At 45.1% G+C, this 15010-nt stretch overlaps 8 protein-coding genes across 8 annotated transcripts; 5 read left to right on the forward strand and 3 right to left on the reverse strand.

Moving 5' to 3' along the window:
* Positions 1-672: 672 nt before the first annotated feature.
* KUCA_T00001594001 (uncharacterized protein) lies at positions 673-2061 on the forward strand (the record flags this gene model as incomplete). Its single annotated transcript, XM_022603790.1, has 1 exon — positions 673-2061. One exon carries the CDS (start codon positions 673-675, stop codon positions 2059-2061), a length of 1389 nt encoding a protein of 462 aa, XP_022457636.1.
* Positions 2062-2157: 96 nt separating this feature from the next.
* KUCA_T00001595001 (uncharacterized protein) lies at positions 2158-3357 on the reverse strand (the record flags this gene model as incomplete). Its single annotated transcript, XM_022603791.1, has 1 exon — positions 2158-3357. The coding sequence occupies one exon, from the start codon at positions 3355-3357 to the stop codon at positions 2158-2160; it is 1200 nt and encodes a 399-aa protein (XP_022457637.1).
* A 204-nt stretch (positions 3358-3561) lies between these two features.
* Positions 3562-5715, forward strand: KUCA_T00001596001 (uncharacterized protein; the record flags this gene model as incomplete). Its single annotated transcript, XM_022603792.1, has 1 exon — positions 3562-5715. The coding sequence occupies one exon, from the start codon at positions 3562-3564 to the stop codon at positions 5713-5715; it is 2154 nt and encodes a 717-aa protein (XP_022457638.1).
* Positions 5716-5717: 2 nt separating this feature from the next.
* Positions 5718-7727, reverse strand: KUCA_T00001597001 (uncharacterized protein; the record flags this gene model as incomplete). The annotated part of the gene is made up of 1 exon (XM_022603793.1): positions 5718-7727. One exon carries the CDS (start codon positions 7725-7727, stop codon positions 5718-5720), a length of 2010 nt encoding a protein of 669 aa, XP_022457639.1.
* A 258-nt stretch (positions 7728-7985) lies between these two features.
* KUCA_T00001598001 (uncharacterized protein) lies at positions 7986-9569 on the forward strand (the record flags this gene model as incomplete). The annotated part of the gene is made up of 1 exon (XM_022603794.1): positions 7986-9569. The coding sequence occupies one exon, from the start codon at positions 7986-7988 to the stop codon at positions 9567-9569; it is 1584 nt and encodes a 527-aa protein (XP_022457640.1).
* Positions 9570-9626: 57 nt separating this feature from the next.
* On the reverse strand, positions 9627-12755 carry KUCA_T00001599001 (uncharacterized protein; the record flags this gene model as incomplete). The annotated part of the gene is made up of 1 exon (XM_022603795.1): positions 9627-12755. One exon carries the CDS (start codon positions 12753-12755, stop codon positions 9627-9629), a length of 3129 nt encoding a protein of 1042 aa, XP_022457641.1.
* Positions 12756-13191: 436 nt separating this feature from the next.
* On the forward strand, positions 13192-13497 carry KUCA_T00001600001 (uncharacterized protein; the record flags this gene model as incomplete). The annotated part of the gene is made up of 1 exon (XM_022603798.1): positions 13192-13497. One exon carries the CDS (start codon positions 13192-13194, stop codon positions 13495-13497), a length of 306 nt encoding a protein of 101 aa, XP_022457642.1.
* Positions 13498-13517: 20 nt separating this feature from the next.
* KUCA_T00001601001 (uncharacterized protein) lies at positions 13518-14906 on the forward strand (the record flags this gene model as incomplete). The annotated part of the gene is made up of 1 exon (XM_022603799.1): positions 13518-14906. The coding sequence occupies one exon, from the start codon at positions 13518-13520 to the stop codon at positions 14904-14906; it is 1389 nt and encodes a 462-aa protein (XP_022457643.1).
* Positions 14907-15010: the final 104 nt, after the last annotated feature.

The following is a 15010-nucleotide window of genomic DNA, read 5'->3' on the forward strand; positions in this document are numbered from 1 at the left end:
TTTGCGGGTGCCATGTGTTTTTGTGATCACATGTAAATGTAGTGGTTCTTTCAAACTAGCACCTCTCTGATGTTTCTGATTGTTAGAAGATATATTCGGCACCTCCAGTGTTCACCTCGTCAATCTCCAGCTCCTCGATGGCAGTGTATCTGAATCTCTTGGACAGCTGTGCTCTGGACTCAAATGCAATAGCACCGATAGTTGGTGCAGAAACCGCGGCGGCTTTCTGCGTGGCTGACCCCGAACCTGGCATCAGATTGTTCGGAGCACATGGGTGTGGATGGCTTCCAGTGTGAGCTAAAATGAAGGGGTTAGTGGTCGTGAAGATAAAACATCGGTGATTCATCGGAGCCGAGCGATGGCCCTTGTGGGCAGCAATTTCAACATACGAACTATTGGGTGTGGACCTCCAACAAACTTGATAAGAGGCACATATTTGGCAAGACTGAGGTTAGAAGGTCTCATTTTGTAGTGGATATTGTTTGCTGTAGCGTGTGCAACGTTCAACAGTGTGGTAAGCAGTTTAGTCTTGGGTATTGCCGGCAGTAGAAGGAAGGTCGTGCGAAAAACTCAATTATCGATATTAATTGTTTACAGTAGAACATTGCATCTAGTAGACAACTGTCCAAGTCTTAACGCTAGTGTATCTATTTCAGTTTTTAATATCCAGTTATGGCTTCGGTGGATTCCTTTAGCGATGACGTATTATCTGAAGAAGGATCGTTCTCCCAGATCGAACTGCCCAAAATACACAAAACTCCCAAGCACGAGTTGCAAGAAAGGTTTGACAAAGCTGTCAAGGCCAGAGGAGAGAGCTTCAGTCCCTCGCCCAAAAAGATTTCACGACCTTTGTTAGATAAGACGAATATCAAGGCTCCCGATTTTGCAGGTTTTAAAAAGCCCGAGAGAAATTCTGAGCAAACATCTGCAGCTGACTTACAGCAAAAGACGAAGTATGAAAACCCTGTGGTTGCCGCCCATATGTTGTTGTCCACGGATGCACAGAAGATGAACACCCCTGTGTCTTCTCCGTTGTTTACAAAGGTGCGGAACCTTCATCCAGATCTGCTTCCTAAGTCGCTAACTGATCCGAAGTCAGAACCGAAATCGGAGCCCAAACAGGTCAGGCCAGAGGAAAGCTTCAAGAACAAACCGGATCTCTCCAAGTCCGCTTCGCAACCGAAGTCAAAACTTCCGTCACTGGATGAAGAAATGGACGCATTAGCCGATGAGCCTACGGAGGCCACGGAATCATTTGATGAAGATAGCGTGAGAGTTCACCAACACATTTATACACAAAAGATGGGATGGCGAAGAATCATCTCAGACCCCGCAATTCCATATGTCTTGTCCCTCTATCTGCAGCTCTTTTTCAATATCGTGCTGGTATCCATGATTGGCTACTTTATCTTCTCATTTGTGTCAACAGTGAGAGCAGATGTTGAAAACAAGATCGAGATATACGCAACCGAGGTGTTGCAAGAGACAAGTCTATGTTCGCGCGAGTACCTTCGCAACAACTGTTCCCCCGGGAAGAGGGTTCCGTACTTGGAAAAGGCCTGTATGGCATGGGAGAGGTGTATGAACAGGGATCCAGCCTCTGTTGGCAGAGCCAAGATTGGGGCTGAAACGTTTGCAGAGATCATCAACGGTTTTGTGAAACCAATCTCGTGGAAGTCGATTTTTACGCTGTTGTTACTAACAGTTGGCTCGTTAGTCTTCACAAATGCAGCTTTTGGATCATACCGCAATTTTTCGTCAGACAACGCTCATCCTCCACCACATCCTCAATCGCAGGAACAGGAACACACACAACAGTACTCGCCCGTGCGATCTCCCAGTCGGTCATCTCCAGTTAAATCTCAACCGCTTCTGAGAAACACTCCAGCCAGTATGGTTCCTCCAACTCCTCATCGTGCACCAGTGACTCCCAGAGGCTCGAATGTGAGAAGGAGCGGAATGCGGTTTGGGTCAGCTCTTCGTTACCAGGAAGCAGAGAAACAGATCAACACTAGTCCCATATTGAGTTCCCTGGCTCATAGGCAAAATCATCGCTACTAATGCGATCTGCCTGCTCTCAAAAGAGCTATGTTTGATGTTGTATAGACCAAGATGAGCCCGAAAGCTCAACAGTTAATTTATGCTAATGTACATTACTTAAGATTCTTCCACGAGACTCTTTCTCCATTCCGCAAATTCTTCGGAGATTATGGTGCTTCGAATTCTCTCAACGTTCTCTGAGCCATTAACCTCTTTGAGAGTCAAATACTCCCTGTTAGTTTCAAAATCGTAGGACAGATTCCACACCTTCGTCTCATCATCTGGAATAGTCTCCAACAACCAGTTAACAAAGCCTCCGTAGAACTTTAGTGAGTCCATACACTTATTGACTGGTTTCTTAGTACTAGCAGCAGCGGAAGTGGGTTGAGGATTTTGGAAGGGACTATTTTTCAGCAACACAGGAATGTCATCAACTTTATATTCCTCGATAGACCTCAGTACCAGGTTATCGTCACGGTAGCCGTACACCACCTTGCGGATTCCAATCAAGAAGCTTTGGGACCAAGTCTTCAGCAACTTCTTCTCAAAGTTCTTCACTTGTCCTGGATGTTGTATTATCTTGGATGTCTTAAGCTCCAGATAGTGGTCTGCTGGGTTTGGGTTGCCTTCGAGTGGGTCCTCCGGGTCTGGTTTGCAATCCCACACACAGTCTATCTCCCCACCAAGAAGCATCTTTACCTTGCCTATTCCAGTTCGCACAACCGAGCAATACTGCTCACGAGGCGTGATTGGTTTCTTATTTCTGGTTTCTATCTCCTTTCTCGTACAACGGGCCCAAGGCTTATCCAACGTGGCGAGCCGTTCAAATTTGTAGCCTGTGTAGACGAGCTTCTTGAAGGATTCGTCTCTGGACTCCTCATCCTGGATTTCTTTCAAAAGATGGTCCCTGTTTTGACGAATTATCAGTGATCCATCGAACTTGATAATATCAAGATTTAAAGGCTCGTCTTTGCCGGTGTGTGGAACAGTCATAATCTTCCTCATCACTCCTCTCCATGTAATGATGTCAACTTTAATCTTGCCATATTGCTTTTCGTAGTTTGCAATGCTTTCTAACAACGGTCTCAGAGAACCTGGATCCTCTTCCTCAGCCTTCTGATACTTGGTATATCCACCAATTAGGTCAACGCCCTGAGGATTGTTGAGTTCGCTGTCTGGGAAGTAGTAGTAAGCCAAGTTGGAGTTGTCAAAGGTCACTGTCCCATCTGCATGCATGGAGTAGGCAAACAGTTCTTTTGGCTGCTTCAAAGCATTATCTTTAGACCGAAGACTTATAGGATACACCTTCGCTGACATTATGGCTTGGTATTATCAAGAGGCATTCAAGTCTTGAAAACTAGAGCTTTGAAAAATGTCTAGCGATAGGGCGTGCAGCGTGCTAACCACGTACTGAATTATCCCGCACACTACCACAGATCCATCGGACCATCGCCGGTTTTTTTCCCACATATTCAATCCCAAGTAGTTTTCTTGATTTCCAACTCAAACCTCAGTTCAGCCATGGCTTTTGAGTTGAAGATTGCGGCAAAGTCACCTTTGGTGGACTATGCCTCGTTGATTGCTGCTACTACGGCTAATGCGAAATCTGCTACCGCCGTCAAAATCGAGTTTGTGGATGACAAGACCGTTGATGGTAAGGCTTCTGCCTTGCTGGCGTCAGGTGACAAGACTTTTATTTCAACAGCTGAAATTTTGAATGCTCTTGCTGACGCATTCCCAGCTGCCCTTCCTGCGAAGGAAGAATCTCAAGAGTGGATCACTTTGTCGCAAGATGTACTGTCTTTGAAAGACTTCAAAAAGTTGTCTGAAGGCTTGGAGAAATTGGAGACCCGCTTGAACTTCCGTTCTTATCTGGTTGGTTATTCCATCAGTATGGCCGATGTCGCTGTTTGGGGTGCTTTGAGAGCCAACCCACTCATGGGTTCAGTTATCAAGAATGCCACCTTCATCAACGTTGCCAGATGGTACACCTTTGTCGAGACCTTCCCATCTTTCGGTGAGTCTGTAGTGTCCATGACCAAGTCTGTTGCTGAGTTGCGTAAGCAGGCTAAGATTGCAGCCCCAGCGAAGAAGGAGGGCCACAAGGCCAACTTTGAGATCAATCTTCAGGATGCGAAGATGGGTGAGGTCGTCACGAGATTCCCTCCAGAGCCTTCTGGATACCTTCACATTGGCCACGCCAAGGCTGCCATTTTGAATAGATACTTTGCGGACATGTACAAGGGTAAGATGATCATCAGATTCGATGACACCAACCCTTCGAAGGAGAAGGTTGAGTTCCAAGACTCTATCATTGAGGATCTACAGCTTTTGGGTATCAAGGGTGATAAGATTACATACTCGTCCAATTACTTCGACAAGATGTATGAACTTGCTGTTCAGCTCATCAAGGAGGGTAAGGCATACTGTGACGACACACCTCTAGAGAAGATGAGAGCAGAGAGAATGGACGGAATAAAGTCTGAAAGACGTGACAGGACCATCGAGGAGAACTTGCAGTTGTTCACCGAGGCAATGAAGAATGGAACCGAGGAAGGTTTGAAGAACTGTGTCAGAGCCAAGATTGACTACACATGTCCTAACAAGACCATGCGTGATCCAGTCATCTATAGATGTAATCTGACTCCTCACCACAGAACCGGTTCCACCTGGAAGATGTACCCAACTTATGACTTCTGTGTTCCAGTCGTGGATGCTCTTGAGGGTGTTACCCATGCCTTGAGAACGATCGAATACCGTGATCGTAATGCCCAGTACGACTGGTTCCTGAAGGCTCTGAACCTGAGAAAGGTTCACATCTGGGATTTCGCTCGTGTCAACTTCGTCCGTACTCTGCTCTCTAAGCGTAAGCTGCAGTGGTTCGTAGACAAGAAGTACGTTGGTAACTGGGATGATCCAAGATTCCCAACTGTCAGAGGAGTTAGAAGAAGAGGTATGTCTGTGGAAGGTCTGTGGAACTTCGTCATTTCTCAGGGTCCCTCGAGAAACATCATTAACCTTGATTGGAGTATCATTTGGGCCATCAACAAGAAGATCATTGATCCAATTGCTGCAAGACACACTGCCATCGATGCTGAGAATGCAGTCAAGGTCCACTTAACCAATGCCCCAGCTAAGACTGTTGAGAAGAAGCCCAAGCACAAGAAGAATCCTGATGTTGGTGTCAAGGATGTCATTTATGCTCCTGATATTCTCTTAGATCAGAGCGATGCAGTTGCTCTTGAGGTTGGAGAGGAAGTTACGCTGATGGACTGGGGTAACTGTATCATTGAGAATGTCAACAAGAACAACTCAGGAGTTGTCACTTCCATCGAGGCCAAGCTGCACTTGGAGGGAGACTTCCGTAAAACCTCGAAGAAGCTTACTTGGCTCGCGGATACTGATGACAAACTGGAGGCTGATCTGGTTGATTTTGACCATCTTATTACCAAGGACAAGTTGGATGATGGTGACAACTTTGAAGACTTCTTGACACCAGTGACAGAATTTCACTCCAAGGCAATTGTCGACTTGAATATCAAGGACATGAAGGTTGGCGATGTCATTCAATTTGAAAGAAAGGGTTACTACAGACTTGACTCGAACAATGATGGGAAGTTCATCTTCTTCACCATTCCAGATGGTAAGACCGTCAACAAGTACGGTGCTAAATAAGTTTATTTAGGATGACCCTTCGACAGAATAACGTACCTAATCACAACTTCAAACGATGTCACTAGTAGCATCAGACCAATTGCAACAATCAGAATCGTAGTGATCTTATTCATGGTTTTTTCGGCAAGCGAATCAGCAATGATATCAAAAAACTCCAAAAACACCTTGCATCTGTCCTCAATCACCTCCACACGTTGTTCTATCTCCAGGTACTCCCTGATCGCAGAATACAAAGGATCCAGGCCAGGCTCAATCGACCAAAAGTAATCAGGAGTATCCAAGACATTTGATGAAAGGTTCACTGCGTTTCTAAGATAGAACAACTTTCCCGTTTTCATCAACAGTTTCTTTCTGGTGTAGTTTTCAAGCTTTCCCGTCAAGGCCAACGTCTTTGGCAATTTGGAGATCGAGGCAAGAATTCCAGACATTTTAGATTCAAATATTGACAGTTTTGTAGACTGGGCGATGGCATGTGAAATTGCGAGCTTGATCATATGGTCTCCAGATTTCAACGTAATCATGTCGTTATAGATACGAGGAGTAGCGATATCCCTGTTGTACTCAAAATGGAACTCCTCTGTCTCGATGTCCTGCTCTCGAACCGGCTTTATTATGAAACTGATGTTGCGTACCTTTTCCTCCTCATTTCGTTGAGAGTGCGTTTGTATCAAATTGTCCTGCTCATCATCACCAGAGCCACTCTCATCGTCATCCTCTTCGTCTTCATCATCGCTATCACCAAACTCGCCCGGCTGTATCTTAGCGAATACCAGATCAGCAAGCACGTTTTTCTCATGGACTTCGCTGAAATTCCAGAAAACTACCACACCGTAGTCGAAAATGAAGATCTCCGCATGTTTTGACAGATCAGGAACACTTCTCGATGCCGGAGACCTAGACCCGCTTGAGTCAGCACCATTGGAAGCTGACGAACTGGCCTCAGCATGTGCTCCTTCTTGATCTGCGGCAGCTTGAGGGGTATCCAATAAAACTTCGATGCCTTCTTTAGTCTTAATTTCCTCTCTCGACGTAAATGTAGTTTCAACCATGCTGTCCGTGGGGCTTTGAGATGCAAAGAATTGAGGCTCATAAGGGTCAAAATTACTCGATGATAAGTGAGGCGATATCGCATGTCCCTCTTCTTCGATAACCTGAAGATTTGAGTGTTCGCGCTCAGGCGGGTGAGGTTTCGTGTAGTCAACGCCAGAAAAATACTCAAAATGGTGGTCTTTCTGCTCAGACTTGTTGATGAAATTCTCCATCAACATGTTACCTTTTTGCATCTTGAGTGAGTTGTTGGATTGAACCCTGTAACCATTTTCACCCGGCAATAACGGGAGCGAATACGGAATATACAGCACTTCATCGTACACTCTTGGGGAAACAGAATGGTGTTTGGCAAGGAACTTTGAGGTCAACTTGAGGTCAAAACCATCCGCAATCAAATAGGCAGTAACTCTCGAATATTCTTCTTCTCTCTGTTCTTTGGACATCTGCTCGGCTTTCGTCCTCACATACAAGTCACCCGTGAAAACATTCTCTGTCGTAGAAGTCCGGTGATACTCGTCAAATGACTCTATCTCGTGATCTGGAATCATGACCAGTCTCTCTGAAGTTTTCGACGTACGCAGAGGAAGGGTCTTTGCCAACTTTGGAATCGAGCCCGAGGGCAATCTCTTGAGACCTGGTTCATATCCATCGTCCCTTCCCATCGACCTGTATGACCTGGGTCTTCCAGCAGAAAGAAGACCCGTTGGCCTTTGTCTGGAAGACGGAATATCGCTTGTGTTTGAAAGTAAGTTCGTAACACTTATATCACTATACTTGGAATGGTTTCTTGTCCTATTTGGAATCTTGTAGGGCGACACCGGAGTCTTTGCCCCGGATGGATTGCGCTGGGAATAGGAGTAATGATGACCTGCAAACGGCGCTTTCGTTGTGTTTTTTCTGGCATCTGTGACCAGAATAGACGGCGACCGTTTTGCGGTCGGTCGCTGTGTATTTTCAGACATTGCTGACAAAGGGGTTCAAATCTGTGTCCTCGCAACTAATATGTTTAGTATATGTTAAGCTGTTTGAGCCTCAGCTGGTCTGTTGTACTCTTAGCGACTCACATGTTAATTATAAAATCTATTTGAATGTTCCACGACCTGACTTCATTATTGGGGTTCATGCACGACCCTTTGTTCCCGACCCTCCAGCTTCGACAATCAAACAAGTTGCTGTTTTACTCAGTTAACCAACTTCAGCAATAACAATTTCTTTCAACAATGTCCGATCTTGAAGCCGATGAAGAAGACCTTTTAGCTCTTGCCGGAGCTGGAAGCGAATCTGATAACGAGAGCGATGATTATGAACCAGAGCTAGCCACCACGGAGAAGAGGTCAAAGTCACCGTCGGGGTCGTCCAAGCGAATCAAGCTAAGTGACGATGATGAAGACGAAGAGAGCGATGAAGATCCCGAAGGGGACTTATATCCACTAGAAGGAAAGTACAAAAATGAGCAGGATAAAGCCGAGCTTTTGGCGATGGATGAAGTCACCAGAGAGTCTATTTTGTTTGACAGAATCCAGGAGGTTGAAAAATTCGGCGAACGCAAGTATCTTGCTCTGAGAGCAAAGCAGAATCAGATCGAGAAGAGCAGAATAGAGTCTGACGGAACCAAGCAGGATAAGCGACTGAAAACCAGCAAGCTGTCTGAGTTGAAGAAACAGAGAGAGAAGAAGTCGAGAAAGGAAAGACAAGGCAGAGATGACTACGAGGATGACGAAGAAGAAGAGGATGATGAAGAAGAGGAAGAAGATCAGTATGGACAAGATGAAGACGAATACGGCTATGATGACGACGATGAAGTCAGTCATCAGCGTGATGAGTCCAGGAAGATGAGGGAGCTGGTAAAGGAGAATTTGAAAGAGGCTGGACTTACTGCCTTGAACACCGTCAGAATAGGAAGGACTCAACTCTCTAGGTTTTCATGGTACCCTCAGTTTGAAAGTGTTGTTTCTGGTGCGTATGGCCGTGTTAATGTGGGAGTTGTTAAGGGAAGATCCCAGTACAGAATGGTGAAGATCGAGGGAGTAAAAAACGGAAAGGTATATTCGCTCCAAGGAAAAGCCAGCAATGTATACATGGAGATTTCACAGGGAAAAGAGACTAAAGCGATGGCGATGACCTATTTTTCAGACTCTCCAATCACACCCGAAGAGCTTCTTCGTTACAGAAGAAGAATTGAAGAGTCACACTACAGCTGGCCCACCATTGGTGAAGTTAAGGAGAAGTATGAAGAGCTAAAGGAGATGAGTTCCAAGCCTCTCACTGATGACGCCATTAACCAGATGATTGCCAAGAAAGCTTCGGTGCATCCATCTTCCATAGAGAAAGAGGACAGAGTCCTGAAGATGACCAACCTCAGAGAGAAGCTGGCCGTGGCGATTGCTAACAACGACGCTGAGTTGTCCAGTGCTTTGACCAAAGAACTCAAGCAACTTGATGGTACATCTGAGGAACCTATCCAGGAATCCTCAGCCATCTCCAAGGTAAACGACAGAAATACCAAGCTGAATAACGAAGGCATCCGCAGAGCTGAGATGTTGGCTGTTGAAAAGAGAAAGCAAGATCTCCTGAACTCGGCCAAGACAGCAGATCCTTTCAGTCGACTGAGAACTACCACCAGAATCTACTACTCCAGTGATGACTCAAAGACTCCTGCTTCAGTCGAGAAGCCAGAGGATGGCACCGAAAGCGAAATTAAGATTCATCTGGAGGAGAAGCAGCTGGAAAGCACTGACCACAAGGGCTTGGGGTTCGATGATCTTGTGAAGAGAATCGAATTTGACATACCTATTGAGATTTAGGTCTATATGTACAATAATTATAAGAGCACTTTGTGCGTGAGATTGTCTGAATAGTAACTAGAAGAAAACATACTCAGTCAGAGACTTCTTCTCTTCGTCTGACAAATATTGGTAGATCGTCTCAAAATTGTACTCCGGTTTCGATGCAAATTGTTTGAAGAATTGTTTCAAGAGCTCCAGAGTATCTTGATCAGAAAAAGCACTGTGTTCTTTTTCCTCGTCGTCGTCTGCAAATGACTGGAGTTTCTGAAACGAAGGAACTCCAACATCATCCAGATCTTCCCAGCCATCATCGTCATTTTCAGCTGCTTGAGCAACTTTGTTAGGATCCATTGCTCCCTCTATAGCGTCATCCACATTGTTCTGCGATTCTGACTGAGATTTCAGTTCTTGAACAAGCAGCTTTGTCATCTTCACGGTAGCTGGTATCTGAGAATATCTGGTTTGGTAGTTCTTGGCCATAGATCTGGTGATGATAATGTTGGGGTCCACCTGCATGGGCAATGCGTCACCATTAACAATGAGATTTGAAAGTCTTTCATCGTTAAGGTACAATATTTGAGTGAATGCCTCGATGTTTTTCACAATTTGAGCGTGACCTGCGACAATCTCAAAACTGTCGAACCACATTGGCATCACCACCTCGAGAGCAGTTTTCGGGGCATTTGCTACCGAGACCTGAAACCCAGACAAAAAGTCAATTGTTTGACGAGTGCTATTGACCGCCAAGTCGCAAAACACCAATGTAAGACTGGCTATGGCCACAATGTTCTTTGCGGCTATCAGTCTAACCGTCACTGCTTTCAGGATTTCTTCAAAAAATTGACCCATGGCTGATTGGTCTTGGAACTGGTGAATGAGTGCAATAATAAGGTCACCCAGATTTGCAATAGCCGAATCCCCGAGATCGGGTGAAAGAAACTTTGAAATGATTTTGAGTAAAATTTCAAAGCCGTTTGAATCACCATCACCCTCTGAGTACTGAGCAATCAACCTCGAGGAGCGTTCCAAGAGTTGAACGTATGTTTCCGATACGGACTGCAGCAGCTGGTCATCTGATGTTTCGAATGTGAGCTTCGAGATTATGGGAAACACCTGTTCGAACACAGGTACTGGCATCTGGCCAGACGCATCCAAACGGGCTTCTTTCATGAAAATGGTCAAAATATCGAGCGCAAACACCAACTCTGGCGAGTACTCAATGTTACCGTTTGTGGAGTTTATGGTATCCACAAAAGTTTTCAAAAGCGGACTCAAACCGGCATCGCATAGCGAGAGGTACTGCTGCTCTTCTGAACCATGGAGAACACTTTCAATGCATTCTATAGCATTTTGGGTAATTGAAAATGATGAGGCGTACTTCAACGAAATATCATAAATCAGACCAATAGTCTTTGAGTCTAAAGACGTATTGTCGATGTCAATGGCATTCTTCAGAGTTTCAAGCAACATGATCCTGGTATCCTCTTCCGAGTCGACTAATAGCAACTCAATCAGCTTCATCAGAGCTAGCTGATGATCTCTTCCAAGTCCTTCCTCCGGCAAGTAGGGTAAGAGATATGAAAAGCCGATCAAAATTGAGCACTTGACAATCTCCATGGAGTTTTGATCGAAGAATGATGATGCTTGCAGATAAGAATTCACTGTGCTCAAAGCCAGATCTTCAGAAGACTCGCTCTTGAACTGTTCAAAAAGCCTGGGTATAAAACATGTAAGTCTTGCAAAGAAAAGCTGGTCACTCATGCTTCCACCAACTTGACCAGCTGAGGCTGTCAGCATGCTGGAAAATCCAGCAACAAGGCCCTCAAGAGAGAGCTCTGGACCTGTTGTTGGAAAGTCGTCGTCGCTTAGAAGGCATGAACTCATGAGAAATAGATTGGCTTCTTTAGTTTTCCAACTCAGGGAATTGTTCTCAGCATCATTCTGAAAGCTGGTTAACAAAGTTTTGAACATTTCCATGGCAGAATACCCTGAAATTTCTGATACGGCAATCTGCACCACATCTCTGACATCCTTGTATATGGATATTTCAGTTTCTTTCGATACAAACTCATTGAAATCTTCGTCCCAGCTTTCGATACAGTCGTCAGTGATTTGCGACAACGCTTGTAAGATGGCGGAGAGAGTTTCAACTTTCGAAACACGTTTTTCTTGGAAAATGAGAGGGATCAATGGAATCACCACCATAATCATATTCCTGACCACATCCTTCGGCTCGATGTACTCTGTCTGGTTGCTTTGAAATTCCTCCAAGTCTGGAAACTGGAAGTTAGGAGAGGAGTAAATGCTTGAGACTCCCTCCAAATAGTAGAGTATCAGGTCATAAAACATTTGATCGAGTTGGTCAATTAGCTCTCGCTGGGAACTGCTGAATGCATTAACAATGCTGCAAGTGACTGAAAATATCTCTGTCAGATACGAGATGTTCAAAAGACTTGACAGCTGATTCTCAGGTTTTCCCGGAACTAATAGTTCTCTAAGAAAACTCAATGCTCTTGGAACAAACGCCTCGATGAGCGCCTTTCGTTGTGGAAAGGACCAGATGTCTGCGTTCTCCATCTGCGAAACGCATGTCGCGAATAGCTTTAGCGAAGCAATTTTGACTAGTAAAGGCGTTTCCGGGTTCACTAGCAACTGCTCACAATTCTGTAAAACGACAGGTCCTACCCCTCCATCGAAAAACTGATCCTCGTTAACCAAATCATCAAAAATATCACGAAGAACACTCAGCGAACCCAACTTCAGATTGACTGACTTCTGACCTTCACTAAGAACACCAGTGTACAAGTCGTCCAACAGAGTTGGCCATTCATCCGGATAATCAACTGCGGATATTTGTACTATCACATAAGCCGCACTGTTCCTTATTCTGGAGTCTAGATCTCCCAGCAGCTCCATTAACTGAGAGCGGATGTATGTTTTAGCATCTTGAGCAACCGGAGGTCCAATAAACGATCCAAATCCTAGCGACCAATGCTGTGGAACAAGTCTGCGAAGATGCAGCAAAGCAGCCTGCCTAAAAGGCAAGTCAATCTGTAATTGGGAGCCGATACTAATCAAGCTATTCATCACCATGGATGGCTCTCTTCTTGAAAGGTCAATGAAAGAAAGTTCAGCCTTTTTTCTCGTGTCATTGTTGGAATCCGACTGACTTTTTATGAGGCCCAATAACTCAATTTCACTCATTGTAATCTTTGTGGCAAAGTAATTTGTTTCCCAGTGAAGCAAAACGTTGATACAACCTCCAAACTGAGGTATCGCGTCGCGACGCATTTACCGAGGGTTTTCCGAGACAACCGACCCCGGATGATTTAGTAAAATTCTAGGCACCTTGCTGGAGACATTCTCATAGGAGGAGCAACATAGTTGCAGTATTCAAACAAATATCAATTATAAATCACATCTATTGGCATTGGCTTCAACATATTCTAGTTATTTTGTCAGAATCAATCATCATGGAACACCATTCCTGCTCTATCCGGTTTGCCCTCGACTACCCTCGGTTTTGACCAAGGGGCTCACAACGACTCTTTCAAGCCCTCGCGGATGAACTCTTCAAAGCCGGATAATCTATGTAAACTTTCACATAACCACTCACGCTCTGATTTATCTAAAGAAAGAAATGACAGTTGCAGACTCTCATGACACATTCATCTCTGATGAAGACGATGATTTCTGGTATGTATACAAACCATTAATACTTGAGTGTACACCGACTACTTGTCATGAACAGCTACTAACTTCAAATCTGCCAGTCCACTATGTGTTGAGGAATTTGACATATCTGACAAGAACTTTAAGCCATGTCCATGTGGATACAAAGTTTGTCAGTTTTGTTACAATAATATCAGACAAAATCCGGAACTCAACGGCAAATGTCCTGGATGTCGTCGGGTATACGATGACGCCAGTGTGGAGTATAAGGTGATTTCAGCCGAAGAATGGAAAATGAACCAGGCCAAACAGGCGAAGAGGGAACGCGAGAAGAAACAACGTGAAAAAGAGAAGAAAGATGCGGAACAGGCTTCTAGACGCCATCTGGCTGGTATGAGAGTTATTCAGAAGAACCTGGTGTACGTGGTGGGACTGAATCCCCCTGTTCAATCGGAAGATCTCCATTCAGTTCTGAGGTCTGAGAAGTACTTTGGCCAGTATGGTAAGATTCTGAAGATAGTTGTGAATAGAAGAAACCCCAGTTTACCACCTACTCACCACGGAAACGCTGGATTCGGCGTATATGTGACATTTGCCCGCAAGGAAGATGCCTCACGCTGCATTGCTGCGGTAGATGGATCTATTTCAGATGGTCGTGTTCTCAGAGCTGCTCACGGTACTACCAAATACTGTTCGTCGTATCTCAGAGGCCAGCCATGTCCAAATCCTAACTGTATGTTCTTGCATGAGCCAGGTGAAGAGGCAGACTCCTATACTAGACAAGATCTGTCTACCAGACAAGGTCTAAAGATGGAAGAAAGATCTGCTACTCACGGACTTATTCCACCTCCTCCAGAAGAGGAAACTGAGGAAGATGATGAAACTTCTGCTGGTGGTTCCCAGTCGTCTGCTTGGGGTAAGCATGAGGCTCCGGCTTCGACTACAAGATTGTCTGCTTCTCCTCCAGCGTTGCTCTCGAATGCCAATGCCTTCCCTTCATTGGCTGAAAGCGCAAATGCAACAGTTAGTAACCCTACGGCCAAGAAGGTTACAAAGAAAGATCCACACAGCTTGCTTGGCGGTCCTACCAACCCTTTCTCGAGCGCTTTCAAAATTTTCACCGATGCTGCGAAGACTTTGAACGGCGATTTCAGCTACAAACTCACTCCTGAAGTTGAGAAGAGTCTCGGATACTCGTCGGTTCCTCTGTTCCATTTCAGCGCAGATGTCGAAAGTACGTCGTGCCCTGTCCAGGCTGAGAACCAACTCTCCACTCTGAAGCTGGTTGACTCGTTATTGTGTGCTCCTTTTGTGAAAAATTACGGTTTCACCAGAAATACGGGCTCAGCAATTGCTGCTGCCAAAGAACAGGAGTTGCGCCAACATCAGCAACAAACTTCGACACAGCAATTCTACCAACCTCAACCCCAAAGAGCGCAGCAGTTCCAGAATGTGTCTCAGCAGCCTCTGAGCACTACTCCAGTCCAGCTGAACCGCGTGCAACTCCAACAACAGGTCATGCCTAACCAACATACTCCCATTTCCAACCATGTGAACATAGCCAAACTGAAGGAAATGACCAGTTCTGCGACTCCTCCTCCGCCAGGATTGTTCACAGGCGTTAAGGACAACAGCACCACAGCCTCGGCAGAGCTACTAAGCCACTTGATTGGTGGAAAATAATGACCATTTATGTGACTGTATATTTGAGCTTTGCATTACTCAGCCATTTCGTTCCAGCCAATTGGTGGATAAATATGTAAACGAATCTCTAATTGACCTTGGGC

This window comes from Kuraishia capsulata, genomic scaffold, assembly GCF_000576695.1.
Source record: "Kuraishia capsulata CBS 1993 genomic scaffold, Kuraishia_capsulata_scaffold_2, whole genome shotgun sequence".
NCBI lineage: Eukaryota > Fungi > Ascomycota > Pichiomycetes > Pichiales > Pichiaceae > Kuraishia > Kuraishia capsulata.